The sequence below is a fragment of the Haliotis rubra genome, unplaced genomic scaffold (genome assembly GCF_003918875.1).
Source record: "Haliotis rubra isolate DU_JTF1 unplaced genomic scaffold, ASM391887v1 Scf25, whole genome shotgun sequence".
In the NCBI taxonomy this organism is placed as follows: domain Eukaryota; kingdom Metazoa; phylum Mollusca; class Gastropoda; order Lepetellida; family Haliotidae; genus Haliotis; species Haliotis rubra.
This window is the reverse complement of record NW_025766558.1, coordinates 510,060-532,552: the sequence shown is the minus strand read 5'-3', so window position 1 is coordinate 532,552 and position 22,493 is coordinate 510,060. Positions and strand designations below refer to the sequence as shown.

Below are 22,493 nucleotides of genomic sequence, written 5' to 3'. Positions count from 1 at the left end.
ACAAAATATAGTGATTGTATGTGAGAAAATTAACACTGACTTTTCTTCCCAAGACCTGGTCCCAGAAAGCGAAGTCTCAGTCAGCAGCAGCAACGAGTCCTGATGGCCGCAAGCGGAAGCGTGTGGAGGACGACACCAGTGAGAAGCCAAACAAGAAGTCGACAATGAAACCCCTTTCACAATCGACTAACACAAAACTAAGTGGTTTTACGTTTTCAAAAGACTGAGAGCCAAGCTTTCTGTTGGCAATTGTTGAACCCTGCCCTGTGGAGCTGACTTTCCTTCAGACGAAGCTGTGGACAAAGCTACCAGAGAAGCAGAGTCCCGGCGTGGGATTCCTGACAGTCGAGAACACCTTGTATGAAGTGTATATAATGTATAAATTGTAACACACAACCTGTGTTAGTTGCTCTTTCCAGTTGTTCTTGGGTGTCAGCATGTCCTGTTGGGGTCTATATGTCTAGTTAGCTGTGGCTTGTCACCGGAAGGCATGCTTGTCACAAAGTGCATCCAGCATTGAACTTAGCTACCACAGACAGTCATGGCAGCCATGAAAAAATACAGGACACTCCTTGCTGTGTGTGAACAGTGGCTCAAACAAACAAAAGAATTTTAGGATATAAAGCAGAGAACAGAACATTTTAGAAGAGGCTACACTGAATGTTTATTATTCCTAGGTGCAGGCAGTCCTTCCCTTATATTGACTCCCCGACAGAGTCACAATATCTCACTCAGAAGAAGGGGGTTATATCTCTTATATAAACTCACCGGCAACAGAATCCTGATATCTCAATCAGAAGCAGGGGGTTATATCTCTTATATAAACTCACCGACAAGAGAATCCTGATATCTCACTCAGAAGCAGGGGGTTATATCTCTTATATAAACTCACCGACAAGAGAATCCTGATATCTCACTCAGAAGCAGGGGTGTTATATCTCTTATATAAACTCACCGACAGGAGAATCCTGATATCTCACTCAGAAGCAGGGGGTTATATCTCTTATATAAACTCACTGACAGGAGAATCCTGATATCTCAATCAGAAGCAGGGGGTTATATCTCTTATATAAACTCACCAACAACAGAATCCTGATATCTCACTCAGAAGCTGGGGGTTATATCTCTTATATAAACTCACCGACAGGAGAATGCTGATATCTCACTCAGAAGCAGGGGGTTATATCTCTTATATAAACTCACCGACAGGAGAATCCCGATATCTCACTCAGAAGCAGGGGGTTATATCTCTTATATAAACTCACTGACAGGAGAATCCTGATATCTCACTCAGAAGCAGGGGGTTATATCTCTTATATAAACTCACCAGCAACAGAATCCTGATATCTCACTCAGAAGCTGGGGGTTATATCTCTTATATAAACTCACCGACTGGAGAATGCTGATATCTCACTCAGAAGCAGGGGGTTATATCTCTTATATAAACTCACCGACAGGAGAATCCTGATATCTCACTCAGAAGCAGGGTGTTATATCTCTTATATAAACTCACTGACAGGAGAATCCTGATATCTCACCAGTGGGGATGTCACAATACAGGTCCCTCACTATATACGATACATGTCTTGATACTGAGATCACAATACCATACAACATTTCCGACACTTTACTTGCGACAAGCAGCCATTACTTGATGATAAGCTCATATCATAGCACACAGTCACCAGATATGTTGATAGAGATTATTAGAGAGAAGGAAAGACTGAGTACCAGCCAAGTATCCATCAAGTACACTCCCCAAATCTAGTCACATTTGGCGTTCTCTATAACAGAATTACACTACACTCACCAAATCTAGTCACATTTGGCGTTCTCTATAACAGAATTACACGAGAAAACTGTGTTAGGTTCACTTTACTTAAAGATCTGTTTGTAGTTAACAAAAAATGTTTTATATGAAGTATTGGTCCAACATCAAGATAGTATTTGATATATGTCAAAATATGAATCAATACTTAAACAAATAAATGGTGTAGCGTAAAGCTTGCCAGCAATGCATATCGTGACGTTACTACACTAGAGAGCCCTGATATCTCACACTAGTGTAGGGGTATATTTCCTGTATGGACCCCAAGACATGAGAGCCCTGATGTCTCACACTAGTGTAGGGGTATATTTCCTGTATGGACCCCAAGACATGAGAGCCCTGATGTCTCACACTAGAGTAGGGGTGTATTTCCTGTATGGACCCCAAGACATGAGAGCCCTGATGTCTCACACTAGAGTAGGGGTGTATTTCCTGTATGGACCCCAAGACATGAGAGCCCTGATATCTCACACTAGTGTAGGGGTATATTTCCTGTATGGACCCCAAGACATGAGAGCCCTGATATCTCACACTAGAGTAGGGGTGTATTTCCTGTATGGACCCCAAGACATGAGAGCCCTGATGTCTCACACTAGAGTAGGGGTGTATTTCCTGTATGGACCCCAAGACATGAGAGCCCTGATATCTCACACTAGTGTAGGGGTATATTTCCTGTATGGACCCCAAGACATGAGAGCCCTGATATCTCACACTAGAGTAGGGGTGTATTTCCTGTATGGACCCCAAGACATGAGAGCCCTGATGTCTCACACTAGAGTAGGGGTGTATTTCCTGTATGGACCCCAAGACATGAGAGCCCTGATATCTCACACTAGAGTAGGGGTGTATTTCCTGTATGGACCCCAAGACATGAGAGCCCTGATGTCTCACACTAGAGTAGGGGTGTATTTCCTGTATGGACCCCAAGACATGAGAGCCCTGATGTCTCACACTAGAGTAGGGGTGTATTTCCTGTATGGACCCCAAGACATGAGAGCCCTGATGTCTCACACTAGAGTAGGGGTGTATTTCCTGTATAGCCCCAAGACATGAGAGCCCTGATGTCTCACACTAGAGTAGGGGTGTATTTCCTGTATGGACCCCAAGACAGGAGAGCCCTGATATCTCACACTAGAGTAGGGGTGTATTTCCTGTATGGACCCCAAGACGTGAGAGCCCTGATATCTCACACTAGTGTAGGGGGTATATTTCCTGTATGGACCCCAAGACAGGAGAGCCCTGATGTCTCACACTTGAGTAGGGGTGTATTTCTTGTATGGACCCCAAGACAGGAGAGCCCTGATGTCTCACACTTGAGTAGGGGTATATTTCCTGTATGGACCCCAAGACAGGAGAGCCCTGATGTCTCACACTAGAGTAGGGGTGTATTTCTTGTATGGACCCCAAGACAGGAGAGCCCTGATGTCTCACACTAGAGTAGGGGTGTATTTCCTGTATGGACCCCTGAAGACATGGACCCCAAGACATGCCCTGATGTCTCACACTAGACTAGAGTATGGACCCCAAGACATGAGAGCCCTGATGTCTCACACTAGAGTAGGGGTGTATTTCCTGTATGGACCCCAAGACGTGAGAACCCTGATATCTCACACTAGTGTAGGGGGTATGGACCCCAAGACATGAGAGCCCTGATGTCTCACACTAGAGTAGGGGTGTATTTCCTGTATGGACCCCAAGACATGAGAGCCCTGATATCTCACACTAGAGTAGGGGTGTATTTCCTGTATGGACCCCAAGACAGGAGAGCCCTGATATCTCACACTAGAGTAGGGGTGTATTTCCTGTATGGACCCCAAGACAGGAGAGCCCTGATGTCTCACACTAGAGTAGGGGTATATTTCCTGTATGGACCCCAAGACATGAGAGCCCTGATATCTCACACTAGAGTAGGGGTGTGTATTTCCTGTATGGACCCCAAGACAGGAGAGCCCTGATGTCTCACACTAGAGTAGGGGTGTATTTCCTGTATGGACCCCAAGACATGAGAGCCCTGATGTCTCACACTAGAGTAGGGGTGTATTTCCTGTATGGACCCCAAGACATGAGAGCCCTGATGTCTCACACTAGAGTAGGGGTGTATTTCCTGTATGGACCCCAAGACATGAGAGCCCTGATATCTCACACACTAGGGGTGTATATTTCCTGTATGGACCCCAAGACATATCTCACACTAGGTAGTGATGATCTCACACTCATGGACCCCAAGACATGAGAGCCCTGATGTCTCACACTTGAGTAGGGGTGTATTTCTTGTATGAACTCCCAAGACATGAGAGCCCTGATATCTCACACTAGAGTACGGGGTGTATATCTTATATGGACTGATATCGTTTGAGAGTTTCAATGGTCATTTTTTTATAACTGATTGTGTGTGAGTGTGCGTGCGTGCGCGCGCGCGCACTCCTGCCCTCCCCCACCCTCTGGATCCACCTATGCTGTCAAGTAAAAGTCCACTGTCTCTGAAACACGGGATTGAGATGGAATGTATATAAGACGCCATCCAGCGATACTACGAGACATACGTTAAGTCACAGGCGTCTGCACTGCGTCGCAATTGTTTTCCCTTCTGCACACTTCCGCACAATGTTTGAAGCTCATTTCTGGTGTCCCCTGCCACGATATTGCTGGAAGGTTTCTGTAAGCTGCGTAAAACTAAACTTCCCTCTCAACGAGCATCACGTTGGGGATAGACCGCCTCATCGGTCTAGTGGATCGACCTGAAGAGTGATAGGTCGGTGACTGGACCTCCCGGCCACGTAATTCCTGAAGGTGTTAGAAGGCGGCGCTTGCCCTGCCTGACCTAAGGTGAAAACACTGGGAACGGTCGGATGTGAGTCAGGTATCCTGTGTCAGAGTGGGTACCCATGTTAAACTCTGGCATGGTATCACTGAATATCTGCTGTAGACAAGTGTGTACGTACAACTATATAGGCTGGGCAATTAAGTGAAATGATCACCTTCAAGTATATACATTAGCTTTACTAAAGCACCACCTGAATCCAAGGGCAATTATAGTTTTTGGTCACATCATATCCTAGCATATTTGAATGCACATGTAAAGCACGTGCTTCACATAATACATCAAAAGCTATGGGTCGCATGTCCACGTGCAGTGAAGGCGCCAACCACATTGGGGTATAACTTTCATAATTGCACTAGAGTTTCCTCAACTGGTTTGAACTGATATAAGAGACGACACTACTAAACACTAACTTTTCTTGACATGGTGATGCGTAGATGTCCAGAAAATACACGATGACAAGTTACTGGCAAGTATGTCATGGCGCAAACTGTACAAACTTGAACATTAACCACACGGTTATTAGTCGACTTATGAGGAAACGTGTGGTGACCGGTGAAGTAAAGGGTTGTCCTAGACCTGGAAGACCAGGGACCATGATGGCCGAGTTCTAATTCGTTTCGCACTGCGCCGGCAACAGAGAGTTTAGAACTCCCAACCAGTACCATCCGAAGGATGCTGCGGGCTGCTGGTCTGAGAGGGACGGTGTGCAATCAGACGTCCTCTTTTCACAGAGAGACACTGGCAGGAACGTCTGGCAAGGTGCAGGCTCCTAGAAAACCTGATCTTGAGAACATAGCGTTTGGTTCATTGGTCTGATGACAGTCGCTAACTTCTTCACGTTACTGGCGGCCTTTGGCGCGTAAGGAGACGCATCACCAGCAGATGATCCATGCAACTCAACCCTTTAGTGGTGGTGTGGACTGTTTTGTATGACGGTTATAGTTGGATCTCATTACAGTGCTTGGGGCTCTTTCAATTTCATAGCTGTTTTTAAGCAAAAATGATGACTAGATTTTCCAAAATCAGTATTTTTGCCGCCGTTGCGGTAATGACATTTTGATTTTAAGTTAAAAAACGCCACAATAAACTTTATGGAAAATTATTGTCCAGACGTATCTGCTGATGCAATATACCGATCATACAAACCAAAGTAGTTTATATGAACACATAGAAAATACCAAAAATACAAACAAATTTTCTTAAGAGCGAAAGGTGAAATAGCCCTTTTCCATAGAATGACCCATCATTTTATCTCAGAACAGATTCTATACATAGGAATTAAGATAATACAATCTACAATAAAAACACAGAATGCAACACTAAGGAACAACATAAACATAAACAGATTAATGTTATCACTATGACAACGTTATCATCGGGAAGTAATGGATACCGTCATCGTGCCACATGTTGATAACCATCCCTTTACTTGTCGTCTGATATTATAGGATATTTATATAGCGCACATATCCAGGCAACTAGTGCATGCTCAAGGCGCTGGTATTTTCCCCTCGGTCATTGGACGTCAATCTCAACGACACATCGTATTATCAAAACTCCCTGGGGGAGTAGACAACTCTTGCAGCCACTAGGCGCACCGAGTTATTGTGGGTTTCTCATCCTAACGAGGTACCCATTCACAGCTGGGTGCCCCGGGACACATAGTCACAGTACTTTGTCCAAGTTCACTGCACGTTGCTGTACGCGCAACTAGGTGTTTGCACGTATTCATGTGGCCACCATCTGGTCATATACCAACGAATTCGTGGGTTCTTTTAAGTGCACAGGGTTGTGTACTGTACACTAGGGGTTGTGACAACACTGAAAGAGTATGCACACAAAGTTGACTCCAAGGTTTTTTACACCCGGTCACAGGTGGGCTCGATCCCGACACCTCAACCTCGCTGGATCACTAGCCTGGCGCCTTAGCCAGTTCGCCCACCGCGCCCCCAACGCCCCATTGTTGACAACGCTAGACCATTCGCAGAACAACGCCTTCTATATATTACCATGTGTTCAGAAATTTTGTACATAAATACATGTTTAAAATTATGCTTAGAAATTATGGGAAGGGGAGAGGGGGTCATTGATTTTGTACATGACATGCAAGGGGGTCACTTATTTTGTACATATATTTTTTATTTTTTTTTATTTATTTATTTAGGGGGGGGGCATTCACATTGTACATGTATCTCCATAAAAATCATCACCACACCCCTAGCCATAAATTATGAACGGTCCCTTATGGTATAAAAGAGTGGGTTGTGCTTGATTAATGCTGATATGTACACGGAGTGGAGCTTGAGGATAACGACTCCATGATAATGACGTGAGTGAAGTTAGTTTTACGCCGCACTCAACAATATTCCAGTTATATGGCGGCGGTCTGTAAATAATTGAGTCTGGACCAGACAGTCCAGTGATCAACAACATAAGCATCGATCAACACAATTGGAATACGATGACATGTGTCAACCAAGTCAGCAAGCCTGCATGACCACCCGATCCCGTTAGTCGCCTCTCACGACAAGCATGGGTTACTGAAGACTAATTCTAACCCGGATGTTCACGGGTTGATAACGACGACTGGTTCCTGGTGTAAACTGTTGTGCTGAGTAGAATGGGTGATGTCGTTCCCGGTGTGCAGTATTCATCCACTGTCTAGTGGTGTTAAACATCTGCGTGATAAGTTTCTATGGATGAAATACTGGAAGACTCTACACGTGCTCACGTAGTTGGCATGACTGCAACGACCGAGAAACATTTCAAGTGACAGCTATCGGCCATGTCTTGGTGCACGTCCAGGCTTCCAAAGCACCGTGCAGTTATTTGAACAAAACATTTTGTTGTTGTTGTTGCTGTTGTTGTTGTAATGGTGGTGTTGCTTTTTGCGATACCATTTTGCATGGTATCGTAAATATATCACTTAATATGGAATGAAAGTCCGAAGTGATGAAGTTGTTTCTAACGTTGACCATGGAATGGGACCACAGGAATTGCTGGCTTCAGCTGTACTGTAAATTAGTGAAAGAGTGAATTTAGTTGTACGCCGCACTCAACAATATTCCAGCTATATGGCAGCGGTGTGTAGTTCGAGTCTGGACCAGACAATCCAGTGATCTATAGCATAAGCGTCGATAGATACGCAATTGGGAACCGATGACATGTGTCAACCAAGTCAGCCAGCCTGACCACCAGATCCCGTTAGTTGCCTCTTAGACAAGCATGGGTTACTGAAGATCAATTCTAACCCGGATCTTCACGGTTCACTGTCAAATAAGGTGACCACATATAAAGGTATAAATACACAATGTCATTTAGAAATTGGCCAATGTAAGGCATGTTATATTGGTAATACACTTCCTCAGTAAATTACAGATTCTAGTACACGTATTTAGTTTTAGAAGTTACAACTGGAAATTGTTGACGGTGAGAGCAATACTTGCACTCACTCGTGGCGATCCGTACAGTGCTTGGATACCTTATCAGTGACTTTGCGTCCATGTTTTCTAGTTAGTATCAGATTATCATAACAAGATGAGATAAACAACGTCTTTCTTGCAAACGAAATCGAAATCCAAAGGAGGCAAGAACGTCCGTGTATGAACAGGGACACATAGTCCACGCCAAAATACAGCAATAGGAAGCGCTTCAATACCAATGCTGTTGTGAGTTCGGTATATGATGTCATTTTCTGTTTGGCATAAAGCGAGTTTTCTTTATTTTTGCGTACTTTGACTTTTCCCAACCACTTTGACGCACTCGACAAAGCTGGAATATTGCTGATAATTCGAATATATCAAAAGTCGATTACCGCACTGACGAGATTTGATTTGGAAGTGACAGCCATTTTGGAGGAAGTAGTCTCAAAAATTACTGTCACAGACACTGACGTACAGGAATAATCAAAATGTCAGAATCGTATGGTAAGTTTTTTATGTCATTGTTCATGATAGGAAGACGACTTTTCCCACGGTGAATAATTCTTACACCTTTATGTGAATCAGCTGATGTACCAGTGAACACTATTTAATCAGTTATGATGAGCTTAGTGATGAATGGGTCGCCTGTTTCATGACAGCCAAGAAGATACAGAAAGTGTTTACATCTTGAACGTCGATTAAAGATTGTACTGTCGCCTTGTGTTGATGACAGTTGTTGACAGAAATGTTATTTTGCTTAGGATGTGTGACCTATCGATGTGAAAGTCCATGATAATAAGGATTCATGAAATTCTCACTTGGATATGTCAGGTTAAACATGTTAAAGATCAAGGGTGTCAGAACATTACACACTTGTAGCATATTCACGTTCTGCAGTGCTTGTTTTATCCTCGTATTATGGATTTCTTACGAAATGTTTGTTGTTATCTTTCTAATCATATGAACAACTATGAAACATCTCACTAACTTATAAAAGAAAACCTTATACTTAACACAATCTGTCATTAAATAATTTACAATGTCAGTTTTGCACAACACTCCTCGTTATTGTCCGAGTAAGCCCTGATATCTGAAAACGTGTAATGTCTGAAAACCTGGGCCTACCTTTAGAATACGGCCGCCTCCGTGGTGCAGTGGTTAGAGCATCCGCCCGGAGAGCGGAAGGTCGTGGGTTCGATCCCCGACCGCGTCAAACCAAAAGACGTTAAAATATGGTACATGTTGGTCCCTGCCTGGCTCTCGGCATTAATGGGTACAACAAGGACTGGTCGGCTCGAGTCAGTATAATATACTGTGTCTGAGTGGGGTATTCATGCTGTGGCATGGTATCTCAGTGAGCTAGCACTATAAAACCAGCTTAAGTCTGGGCTAGTACAAGCAGCCGCACATACACATACACACACATGCACGTCATCATATGAGCGAAATATCCTCAAGCACGACGTTAAACCCAATTTCACCTCACCTCACCTCACCTCACCTTTAGAATACAGCACCACAAACTTTACAAATTACATCACAATACCTTGTGAAGTAATTTGTGAATCTTTGTTACCAAAAACAATTATCTTTGACGTCAGAGTGTTGCTGGGATATCAAGCCTGCCTAATGCTCCTCTCGGTGTTCTGTCAGCTCTATACACATTGTCATTGAGCAAGCCAAGCAATGTAGAGAGTTTGTGTTGTAAACATGGACGGCGGGGGTGCATTTTAAAGAAAGCGCAAGTTTATGAAAGCACTTTTATTTTAAATATATTTTATATTTCGGTTTCAGCGTAACTTTTAGGACTAAATGAATTATAAATGGGAACTTATAATATATATACATATATTACGGAATGGGACAAGTGTGCCAAATGTCAACGGAGCCATTCGGCAGTTGTCCGTAGATTAAAATCACGAGAAACCAAGACTAACCATAACCTTCATAGTTGTCCATGACCTATTCAATGCTTTCCGTTGATTTCCATAACGTCTCAGGAATGACTAGATAAATGTGCACATTGTGTAACAGTGTGGTCGTAGCTCAGTCGGTTAGCTGTTGGGCAACAATCCAAAGGTCACTGGTTCGCATCCGATGGATTTTTACAAAACTAGTTGCTCTTAGTGACATGTTACCTATGACAGAGACCGTCTGCACGAGAAGTTGTGGTGCTGTATTCTATAGGTGCTCCAAAACCTGAGATCTGACTGTATATGAACAGGGTTAGAACTTAACTGTTTAAAGCACAAGCAAAAGACTGCTTGTGGCTTTTTAAGCTACTAGCTAAATGAAATTTCAATATGCAAAAACATAAAAATAATTCCACAACCAATAACCTTAATAACTTCATTTTGTCACAAAACACCTACACTGCCTTCCATTTTACTAGATTTCTTGGCGTGACCTCCGTCAGTTTTCTATTTGTCAGGACTTATCCCCAATTCCTCACCACTTTCCCCTTCACACTTCCGTTTTAAGTAGTGTGTTATCATATTATTTTAATAATGTTCTATCATATATACCCAATTTGACACATGCACGTGGTTGCTAAGGTCCGCCATCACTGAATTGGAAAATCCAGATGTCATACTAAGTATGTTATTTGCTATAAGTTCCGTGGATTTTGAATAAGGACCCCTTCATTAATTGTCTTCAATAAATAAAGGGAAGTAACTCCAAACTGAGTATGACGATGGTTTTGTGTGGCCATTTTCATAATTTTTCTGATTTAAATCAACAATAACACGGGACGCTAAAAAAGTCTGCCTTTATTTTAAAAATTGGACGCTATTCGCATTTTTAAATGCATTTAGCGTATTAGCATCTGTTAATTTCGACCCAAAACCCTTAGATCTGACTATATATGAAGCCAGGTGCAGATGTACTTTGCTGAAGGCACGTATACTCCATTAAAACAAAACAACAAAACCACATTGTACAGGGTTTTATCATTCACACTGAAATGGAGCAAACCTTTAAACTACTACTGCTTAGTATCTAGCTCTTTATGAAATGAAATGTATCATGTTTGAAAATGGATCCCAGGAAACTGGTTCAGAGTTAGAAACAGCAAAAGGGGATATTAGATTTGTCTTGTCCTCAGTCTTTGGCTAATGGACTAGTATGAACTTCGAGGGCTGCATTGGTTAGTAACTCTGTGTAACAATCGTCAGTCCGGTGACTGCTAACGATTGTATTCAAGACTCAGCTTGCTTAGTAGCACTATACTTACTACATCTGCATATGTTTTTTCACCAGCTTGTGCTTGTATTGTTCGTACGCTGCTAAATATAGCCCATGACAGACTTGATGGCCAATCCCCAGTGAGATTGTAGGCACATGATCAAAGCTCAATGATAATGTTTATCTCTGGCAAATCAGATATTTATTAAACTGAGGACATTGTATGTTTTGTAAGGAGTATTCCCTATTTTGGAATAGTTTATTTTACCTGTATGTTACCTGTTTACACTTACCCGATGTAAACGGTTACCTGGCCTATACTTACATGTGTGCGGTTCTACAAACTACTTTAGCGCTAAGACTACCGTAAGTCTGTGTTAAGGTATGGGAGTTGTGGTCAACTTAGCTCTAAGATCACTTTGTACAATGGTGCCATGGTGTATGTTACCTGTTTACACACCTGATGTATGTACCAGGTTTATGTCACACGCTTTACATGTACCAGGTTTATTTTACACATTTTACATGTACAGTTGAACCCCGTTTACTCGGACCCCGTGTATCTGGAAACCCTGTCTTCCGGACGATTTTTAGGTGAAACGAAACTTGCCTTCAGTTATTGTACTCGCTTAGCCGGACCCCGCGCTTCCGGACCCAGACGGAGAAGTTTCAAACCATTCCCATAGATTTCCATTTAAAAAATGATCCAGTTATCCGGACGGAAAGATCTAGGCGCATGTGTACATGTATGTTTCACGTCAATATTGTTTACCGGACATCTAAGTGTATTCATTGTTAATCTCTCGGCATGCGTTTGCTGTGAATTGAGTACCCATCAAAACACTAGGGACGCGTGTCACTTCAGTTGTGGCAGGTGTGAGAACATCACATCAGTAACAAAAACACATGTTAATTAGGATTGGGATTAAGCTGAGCCGCGGAATTGGATGCAGCAGTTACCACGAAGTGACAGCGACAAAGTCCCAACTGCTGAACAGTACGTTGATGAAGATAATGTCATGGAAACTGGACATGAGCTAACTGATGAAGAAATCATCAACAGAGTGCAGCCACCGACAGACGACCAGTCAGATGATGATGAACAACAAGCAGTTGTTACGCTAACAGTCTGTTGACCTTCTACGAATGTACTGGAGACGAAGGTTCAGTGAATTTATTGATGGACTTGGTGAAGTGATTTGAAGAAATAAAACCAAGGAAGCAGACACCTATCACGGACTTTTTAAGGAAATATTGTGATATGTGATATAGAGTCTAGTAAGATGTGCTATGTAAAATGTATAACGTGAATCAACGTGCTGAAAGAAAGTTGATTGGTGTGATATTGAATATGGTATTGTTATGATTATATGTTTTTGACTATTGACTTATTGATATACATACATGAATAAATTTTCAATATACATTGTCAATGCGTTTTGCTTGTTTGATCCAGTTAACCGGATCGCTTCGCTATCCGGACGATTTCCGAGTGTAACCAAAATGTCCGGATAAACAGGGTTCGACTGTACCTGGTGTATGTTACACGTTTTACATGTACCTGGCGTATGTTACATGTTTTACATGTACCTGGTGTATGTTACATGTTTTACATGTACCTGGCGTATGTTACACGTTTTACATGTACCTGGCGTATGTTACACGTTTTACATGTACCAGGTTTATGTTACACGTTTTACATGTACCAGGTTTATGTTACACGTTTTACATGTACCTGGCGTATGTTACACGTTTTACATGTACCAGGTTTATGTTACACGTTTTACATGTACCAGGTTTATGTTACACGTTTTACATGTACCTGGTTTATGTTACACGTTTTACATGTACCTGGCGTATGTTACACGTTTTACGTGTACCTGGCGTATGTTACACGTTTTACATGTACCAGGTTTATATTACTCGTTTTACATGTACCTGGCGTATGTTACATGTTTTACATGTACCTGGTGTATGTTACACGTTTTACATGTACCAGGTTTATGTTACACGTTTTACATGTACCTGGCGTATGTTACACGTTTTACATGTACCTGGTGTATGTTACACGTTTTACATGTACCAGGTTTATGTTACACGTTTTACATGTACCAGGTTTATGTTACACGTTTTACATGTACCAGGTTTATGTTACACGTTTTACATGTACCTGGCGTATGTTACACGTTTTACATGTACCTGGCATATGTTACACGTTTTACATGTACCTGGCGTATGTTACACGTTTTACATGTACCAGGTTTATGTTACACGTTTTACATGTACCTGGCGTATGTTACACGTTTTACATGTACCAGGTTTATGTTACACGTTTTACATGTACCAGGTTTATGATAGACGTTTTACATGTACCAGGTTTATGATACACGTTTTACATGTACCTGGCGTATGTTACATGTTTTACATGTACCAGGTTTATGTTACACGTTTTACATGTACCAGGTTTATGTTACATGTTTTACATGTACCTGGCGTATGTTACACGTTTTACATGTACCTGGCGTATGTTACACGTTTTACATGTACCTGGTTTATGTTACACGCTTTACATGTACCAGGTTTATGTTACACGCTTTACATGTACCTGGCGTGATGTTACACATGTACCAGGTTTGTTACATGTTTTACATGTACCTGGTATGTTACACGTTTTACATGTACCAGGTTTATGTTACACGTTTACATGTACCAGGTTTATGTTACACGCTTACATGTACCAGGTTTATGTTACGCTTTACATGTACCTGGTTTATGTTACACGCTTTTACATGTACCATGTTACATTTTTACATGTACCAGGTTTATGTTACACGCTTTACATGTACCAGGTTTATGTTACGCTTTTTACATGTACCAGGTTTATTTACACGCTTTACATGTACTCTGGGTATGTTACATGTACCAGTTTATGTTACACGTTTTACATGTACCAGGTTTATGTTACACGTTTTACATGTACCTGGCGATGTTACACGCCTTTACATGTACCAGGTTTATGTTACACGCTTTACATGTACCAGGTTTATTTATGTTACACCAGGTTTTACATGTACCAGGTTCCAGGTTTATGTTACACGTTTTACATGTACCAGGTTTATGTTACACGTTTTACATGTACCAGGTTTATGTTACACGTTTTACATGTACCAGGTTTATGTTACACGTTTTACATGTACCAGGTTTATGTTACACGTTTTACATGTACCAGGTTTATGTTACACTTTACATTTATGTACCACATGGTTTATGTTACACGCTTTACATGTACCAGGTTTATGTTACCAGGTTTATGTTACACTGTTTACATGTTCCTGGTGTATGTTACACGATTTACATGTACCAGGTTTATGTTACACGTTTTACATGTACCAGGTTTATGTTACACGTTTTACGTGTACCAGGTTTATGTTACACGTTTTACATGTACCTGGGTTTATTTTACATGTACCTGGCGCTTTACATGTACCAGGTTTATGTTACTCGTTTTACATGTACCTGGTGTATGTTACCTGTTCCAATATTTTTCATTGATGTATACTTTCAGATTTCTTGTTCAAGTTCCTGGTGATTGGCAGTGCCGGGACTGGCAAGTCCTGCATTCTGCATCAGTTCATAGAGAACAAGTGTAAGTGTGTTTGCTGTCGTACTCTACACCCCAGGCTGTCTGGTGACACGACATTATATATTGCTGTGATCATGTTGAAATGGAGGTATCTGTATTGTGATATATATTGTGAGTTACAGGAAGCTGCAATACTTGACACTGATTGATGTAGTTTGTACGTTTAGATTCTGTTTTCTGCAAAATGACGTAAACATTACTGGGCATGGTCAGGTGCCATCATTTTGTAGCTTTGGATACAGGGCAGATATTAACATGAGACCAAAATCACCTACATGTTGCCTGTTTTGTAAATAAATTTCAAAAACAAATATCATCTGTGAAAGAATTTCTGAGTATATTTCAGGTTTAATAACACAAATAATGATTTAATATTTACATATCAGAACTAAGAAAAACTAGTGCATTACGTGTAACATGAAAAGCATGTTGCCATATACTGGTATCCCTTGCCGTCAAGGCAACGAGCAACAGAGACAGAGCATTTTGTCAGGGCTTACAACATAAGTTTACTTGATACTAGCATGAATCATCAGGGAGGTTTCTGTTTGTCATACAATATATGAAGACATTATTGAAGTGGTCATGGAGATGTGTTGCTGGTACCAAGCATACTGTGTTATAGTCAGCCCTTGTTATAGGTGATACTTGTAGGCGGAGCCATGCTTGTCGTAAGATTCAACTAACGGGATTTGGGGCTCGCTGACTTGGTTGACACATGTCATTGTATCCCAGTTGCGTAGATTCGATGCTCATGCTGTTGATCACTGGATTGTCTGGTCCAAACTGGATTATTTAGAGACCGCTGCCATATAGCGGGGAATATTGCTGAGTACGGTGTTAAACAACAAACCAACCAACAACACACAGATGGCAGTGAATGGAACATTTACTTCATGATAAGAGTTGGGTAAATTCCTACCATAACATAGATAATGCATTATTTTTTTGTTTCATATAGATGAAATAAAAAATATATTGTTGCCAGTGAGTAATTGTTCCTTAGTTTATTTTCACGCCATTTATATGTTCTCTCTGTTCGTAGCCACGAGTGACAAAATCATGTTTCCATGTCACTCAATGACAGATACATCATATTTCACTAGACACATGACATATCCTGTGTACCTCTGTCAGTAAGGTGTAGTTATACTCCACCATGAGAACCTTCATGGTGATATACAGAACGTTACTAGGCCTGGTATGGTTCACTCACATATTCGTTGAATCAAAGGAGGCAGCGAATCCCTTCATGAAATTCAATTCATTATGCGTTGTCACTAGAATTGAAAATTTATGGATATTTCTAAGAGAGTATTTTTACTTTGAACTAATTTGATGATTATCTAAGTGAGTTACGCAAAATGGAATCCATCCAAGCAATGCAGTAGAGAAACTTTTGCCAAGCCCCTTACGGCACTGTCATTAGGCTATAAACAGCAATGTATTTCTTTTTTTTATTCATAGTGAATGTTGTGTATATGTTGCAGTCCTATATATACATTACCTGTTTCAGTCAAGCAGGACTCAAACCACACGATTGGAGTTGAGTTTGGAAGCAAGGTGGTCAATGTTGGTGGAAAAGCTGTCAAACTACAGATCTGGGACACTGCTGGGCAAGAACGATTCAGGTAGATCAGTCTGTCAGGATCAGGTCATATCAGGTGTGCAGGTAGGTCATTCTGCTGGGATCAGGTGATGTCAGGTGTGCAGGTAGGTCATTCTGCTGGGATCAGGTGATGTCAGGTGTGCAGGTAGGTCATTCTGCTGGGATCAGGTCATATCAGGTGTGCAGGTAGGTCATTCTGCAGGGATCAGGTCATGTCAGGTGTGCAGGTAGGTCATTCTGCAGGGATCAGGTCATGTCAGGTGTGCAGGTAGGTCATTCTGCAGGGATCAGGTGTGCAGGTAGGTCATTCTGCAGGTTCAGGTGGTGTCAGGTGTGTAGGTAGATCAGTCTGTCAGGATCAAAACCTGATGTCAGGTCAGGATCAGGTGTAGGTAGATCAGTCTGTCAGGATCAAAACCTGATGTCAGTTGTGCAGGTAGATCAGTCTGTCAGGATCAGGTGATGTCAGGTGTGCAGGTAGATCAGCCTGCAGGGATCAGGTAATGTCAGGTGTGGATGACTGTCGACTGGAGGAAGTTTCCACAGTGCTTTCTGGTTGAACCAGGTACAAAGTTTGGTACTCTATTATGAAGTATTACTATTTCAAGTTATGACATATTTTATTTGTTTTTAAGGTCCGTTACCCGCAGCTACTATAGAGGTGCTGCCGGCGCCCTGCTGGTCTATGATATAACCAGGTGAGCTTTCCTTATGAAAAGGGCTGAATATACGACACTAACACCTGAGAACCCAATCACTGTCACAAGAAGCCAATAACAGGTTCTGTTTTACACTTGAAGATTAGAGACACAAAGTGATTGTTTGACGTAGCTGTGAGATGTACAGTGATGTGTGTTTGTTGTAGCCGTGAGATGTACAGTAATGTGTGTTTGTTGTAGCTGTGAGATGTACAGTGATGTGTGTTTGTTGTAGCCGTGAGATGTACAGTAATGTGTGTTTGTTGTAGCTGTGAGATGTACAGTAATGTGTGTTTGTTGTAGCTGAGATGTACAGTGATGTGTGTTTGTTGTAGCTGTGAGATGTACAGTGATGTGTGTTTGTTGTTGTAGCCGCGGTTTGATGTACAGTGATGTGTGTTTGTTGTAGCCGTGAGATGTACAGTGATGTGTGTTTGTTGTAGCTGAGATGTACAGTGATGTGTGTTTGTTGTAGCTGTGAGATGTACAGTGATGTGTGTTTGTTGTAGCTGTGAGATGTACAGTAATGTGTGTTTGTTGTAGCTGAGATGTACAGTGATGTGTGTTTGTTGTAGCCGTGAGATGTACAGTAATGTGTGTTTGTTGTAGCTGAGATGTACAGTGATGTGTGTTTGTTGTAGCTGTGAGATGTATAGTAATGTGTGTTTGTTGTAGCTGTGAGATGTACAGTGATGTGTGTTTGTTGTAGCTGTGATGTACAGTGATGTGTGTTTGTTGTAGCTGTGAGATGTACAGTGATGTGTGTTTGTTGTAGCTGTGATGTACAGTGATGTGTGTTTGTTGTAGCTGTGATGTACAGTGATGTGTGTTTGTTGTAGCTGTGAGATGTACAGTAATGTGTGTTTGTTGTAGCTGAGATGTACAGTGATGTGTGTTTGTTGTAGCTGTGAGATGTATAGTAATGTGTGTTTGTTGTAGCTGTGAGATGTATAGTAATGTGTGTTTGTTGTAGCTGTGAGATGTACAGTGATGTGTGTTTGTTGTAGCTGTGATGTACAGTGATGTGTGTTTGTTGTAGCTCAGATGTACAGTAATGTGTGTTTGTTGTAGCTGTGAGATGTACAGTAATGTGTGTTTGTTGTAGCTGAGATGTACAGTGATGTGTGTTTGTTGTAGCTGTGAGATGTACAGTAATGTGTGTTTGTTGTAGCTGTGAGATGTACAGTAATGTGTGTTTGTTGTAGCTGAGATGTACAGTGATGTGTGTTTGTTGTAGCTGTGAGATGTACAGTGATGTGTGTTTGTTGTAGCTGTGAGATGTACAGTGATGTGTGTTTGTTGTAGCTCAGATGTACAGTAATGTGTGTTTGTTGTAGCTGAGATGTACAGTGATGTGTGTTTGTTGTAGCTGTGAGATGTACAGTAATGTGTGTTTGTTGTAGCTCAGATGTACAGTGATGTGTGTTTGTTTTAGCTGTGAGATGTACAGTAATGTGTGTTTGTTGTAGCTCAGATGTACAGTGATGTGTGTTTGTTTTAGCTGTGAGATGTACAGTAATGTGTGTTTGTTGTAGCCGTGAGACGTACAATGCTTTGACCAACTGGCTGACTGATGCCCGCACTTTAGCCAGCCCTAACATTGTCATCATCCTGGTCGGCAACAAGAAGGACCTTGAGGCTGAGCGTGAAGTCACATTCTTGGAAGCTAGCCGCTTTGCACAAGAGAATGGTGAGCAACTTTGGAGACTTAGTTTCTCAAAGTACACTACTCAGCTCTATATAAGGTGCTCACAGGATTTAATCCAACACTAAACTAATCACTTTACTTTTTTTCCTGTTTCGTTTTTTCCTGTTACTTTTTTTCCTACATTCATCATATATATGCTAGTATCACAAATAGTATAAGCATGGTACACTTTCTCTAGTTCTATAGTGCTTATATATTTATTACCTTAAAACTGTCATTTGTAACAAGTATCTCGAGTGAAATGGAGCTGTTGGGCTCTACTGTCTACAGATGTGTGATATAGTTACTGTTCCTTTCAGAACTTATGTTTTTGGAGACGAGTGCTCTCACAGGAGAGAATGTGGAGGAGACCTTCCTGAAGTGTGCACGGTCTATCCTCACAAAGATTGAGTCAGGTTGGTTTCTCTCATAGTCAGGTTGAAAACTTGCCTCCTTGTCTTCATGTCAGGGTGCTTTAGGAGTATCTGTATCACCCTCATCTCTACCTCGCTACCCACCTGTGTTGTAACCAGTGTCACACGCTCTACCCACCTGTTGTCCCCAGTGTCACACACTCTACCCACCTGTTGTCCCCAGTGTCACACACTCTACCCACCTGTTGTCCCCAGTGTCACACCCACTACCCACCTGTGTTGTCCCCAGTGTCACACCCACTACCCACCTGTGTTGTCCCACCCACTACCCACCTGTGTTGTCCCCAGTGTCACACCCACTACCCACCGGTGTTGTCCCCAGTGTCACACCCACTACCCACCTGTGTTGTCCCCAGTGTCACACACACTACCCACCTGTGTTGTCCTCAGTGTCACACCCACTACCCACCTGTGTTGTCCTCAGTGTCACACCCACTACCCACCTGTGTTGTCCCCAGAGTGTCACACCCACTACCCACCTGTGTTGTCCCCAGTGTCACACCCACTACCCACCTGTGTTGTCCCCAGTGTCACACCCACTACCCACCTGTGTTGTCCCCAGTGTCACACCCACTACCCACCTGTGTTGTCCCCAGTGTCACACCCACTACCCACCTGTGTTGTCCCCAGTGTCACACCCACCAACTACCCACTACCCACCTGTTGTCCCCAGTGTCACACCCACTACCCACCTGTTGTCCCCAGTGTCACACCCACTACCCACCTGTGTTGTCCCCAGTGTCACACCCACTACCCACCTGTGTTGTCCCCAGTGTCACACCCACTACCCAGCTGTTGTCCCCAGTGTCACACCAACTACCCACATGTTGTCCCCAGTGTCACACCCACTACCCAGCTGTTGTCCCCAGTGTCACACCCACTACCCAGCTGTTGTCCCGAGTGTCACACCCACTACCCACCTGTGTTGTAACCAGTCCCACAGTGTCACACCCACTACCCACATGTTGTCCCCAGTGTCACACCCACTACCCAGCTGTTGTCCCCAGTGTCACACCCACTGTTGTCCCCAGTGTCACACCCACTACCCAGCTGTTGTCCCCAGTGTCACACCCACTACCCACCTGTGTGTGTCCCCAGTGTCACACCCACTACCCACCTGTGTTGTCCCCAGTGTCACCCCCACTACCCACCTGTTGTCCCCAGTGTCACACCAACTACCCACATGTTGTCCCCAGTGTCACACCCACTACCCAGCTGTTGTCCCCAGTGTCACACCCACTACCCACCTGTTGTCCCGAGTGTCACACCCACTACCCACCTGTGTTGTAACCAGTGCCACACCCACTACCCACCTGTTGTCCCCAGTGTCACACCAACTACCCACATGTTGTCCCCAGTGTCACACCCACTACCCACCTGTTGTGGGTACAGTAGTGTGGGTATATATAGTTTCATAAATCTTATCAAACAGCTAGTTTGGTCACATTTTTATTCCTCTTGTTCCGTGTGTGGGCACATCATCTGTACCAGCTTTATCTTCATCAGGAGAGCTAGATCCAGAGCGGATGGGGTCTGGAATTCAATATGGAGATGCCTCTCTTCGGCGACTACACCGACAGCAACAAGCCACCAAACGACCGGACTGTGCCTGCTAGTCACACCCCCTCCCACCCACCTACTCCGACACAAGGAAGCAGCCCAATGCTGGGAGTGGTACTTCGGGGTGATGCCAGCCGCCATACAAGCTCATTCCATCTGTCCTCAGACTGTGTGTATGTGTGTGAGTGCAAGTGTGTGCCAGTGTGAATGTGTCTGCATGTGTGAGGTGAAGAAGAAGAGCATGACTGTTTCCATGGATAGTTTGTCCTGTGGTACAGTGGAAGTAAGTGTAGCTGTGCCCCAGTAGATCTGACTCCAGTTCTTGTAAGCCTCCATGGCACGCTCCTCTTGGCTGTTGCTGTGAAATCAGCTGCTGTTGTAACCACATTCCAGGAAAACAAGGCAGGAGACAGGAAGTGACAAGCCTGGACTCATCTCTTGGAATCTCGTAAATGTCTGCGTTATCACATGAATGGCTGTGAATATTTGTACTCATGCAACTGTATCTTAAATGTATCTCATAGTCTCTAATATGTGTCATCAGTTGGTGGCTCAGCCGGCCGCAATGTGGACACTTGACCAGCTTTACCAGAGATCCATCACAAGGACCTCAGTTTGTTGTCATCTGACGGACTTCAAAACCTCAGTCACAAGAACAGCTCATCAGCTCAGAAGTGGACAATTGCCTGGAATATTAATTTCCCGAAAATTTATATTTCATTGGCACATTTTTCTATTGTACATTGTCATTATTTTTAATTGTTTGTTCTTAAAGGGGAAAAAGTTCATGATTGTATTAGCCATGTAAGGATTTAGTGGTCGACAGCAGGGTCGAGATGGGGTTAGTAGATGACAGCAGGACAGGGTTCGACGTTAACCACAGGATGGGAATGGGGTTTTGAGGTTAACAGCAGGGCAGGGGTGAGAGGTTGCCGGTTAGGGATGGAGATCAGTTGTTGACAGCATGGTAAAGTTTTAGGAACAGATAGACAGTAAATAGTTCTCGGATTACAACATATCAGCTATATACTGTGTGGGTCTAACAACTGCAGAGACATGACTTGCAGGTTAAGAATGTGACAATTTATAAAATAGTATTTGACAAGCCTTTGTTTTCCCATTGTAAAAAGGTAATCTATTTATGCTGTGATCTGTGCTAGTGTATCTGTCCTAGAACAAAGAATGAGTGTCTGCTTGTGGCGATCCGCCACGTCTTCAGTAGTGTACAGATCTATACACAACTACTGTTGAGCTTAAGTGATGTTGTTGAAGTGCTACTTATCATGTAAATAACCTGTACATTGTGTTGTGCTGCCAGCATCTTGCAGCTGATGGATACCAGACCAATGCCGGAATAGCTTTGGAGAATTAACTGTAAATGAATTGCAGTTTAGTTTTTGAATCTGTTAAACTGTCGTCAGCTGATGTTGAGTACATGGACCTGTTTAGACATGTATTGCATTGTTACTTAAACTGTCTCCATGATAAAGTCGAAATCTTCAAAATATAGTCAGATGGGGGGTTATTGTTTCTCTACACTTGTGTAACCATAGTAACCATAGTACCTGTGGTTTACCAGTTTTACTAAAAATTCTGTTTCAT

At 42.7% G+C, this 22,493-nt stretch overlaps 2 protein-coding genes across 2 annotated transcripts in view; both read left to right on the top strand.

Moving 5' to 3' along the window:
• Positions 1-396, top strand: part of LOC124279345 (WD repeat and HMG-box DNA-binding protein 1-like) — a 49,388-nt gene extending 48,992 nt beyond the window's left edge. Inside the window, exon 27 of the mRNA XM_046715155.1 lies at positions 54-396. Coding sequence (XP_046571111.1) covers positions 54-227 — 174 coding nt within the window. The 3' untranslated portion in view covers positions 228-396. The remainder of the gene's footprint in view (positions 1-53) is intronic.
• Positions 397-8,333: 7,937 nt separating this feature from the next.
• Positions 8,334-21,717, top strand: LOC124279344 (ras-related protein Rab-4B). The gene is made up of 7 exons (XM_046715154.1): positions 8,334-8,578; positions 14,826-14,906; positions 16,420-16,534; positions 17,148-17,210; positions 18,746-18,900; positions 19,218-19,313; positions 20,838-21,717. Exons 1-7 carry the CDS (start codon positions 8,563-8,565, stop codon positions 20,945-20,947), a joined length of 636 nt encoding a protein of 211 aa, XP_046571110.1. The 5' UTR covers positions 8,334-8,562; the 3' UTR covers positions 20,948-21,717.
• The last annotated feature ends 776 nt before the right edge of the window (positions 21,718-22,493 follow it).

Excerpts from the sequence above, each read along its gene's own strand:
- LOC124279344 (XM_046715154.1), top strand. Across the intron at positions 18,901-19,217 it reads CCGCTTTGCACAAGAGAATG|AACTTATGTTTTTGGAGACG; the intron begins GTGAGCAACTTT and ends TGTTCCTTTCAG. Across the intron at positions 19,314-20,837 it reads CCTCACAAAGATTGAGTCAG|GAGAGCTAGATCCAGAGCGG; the intron begins GTTGGTTTCTCT and ends TATCTTCATCAG.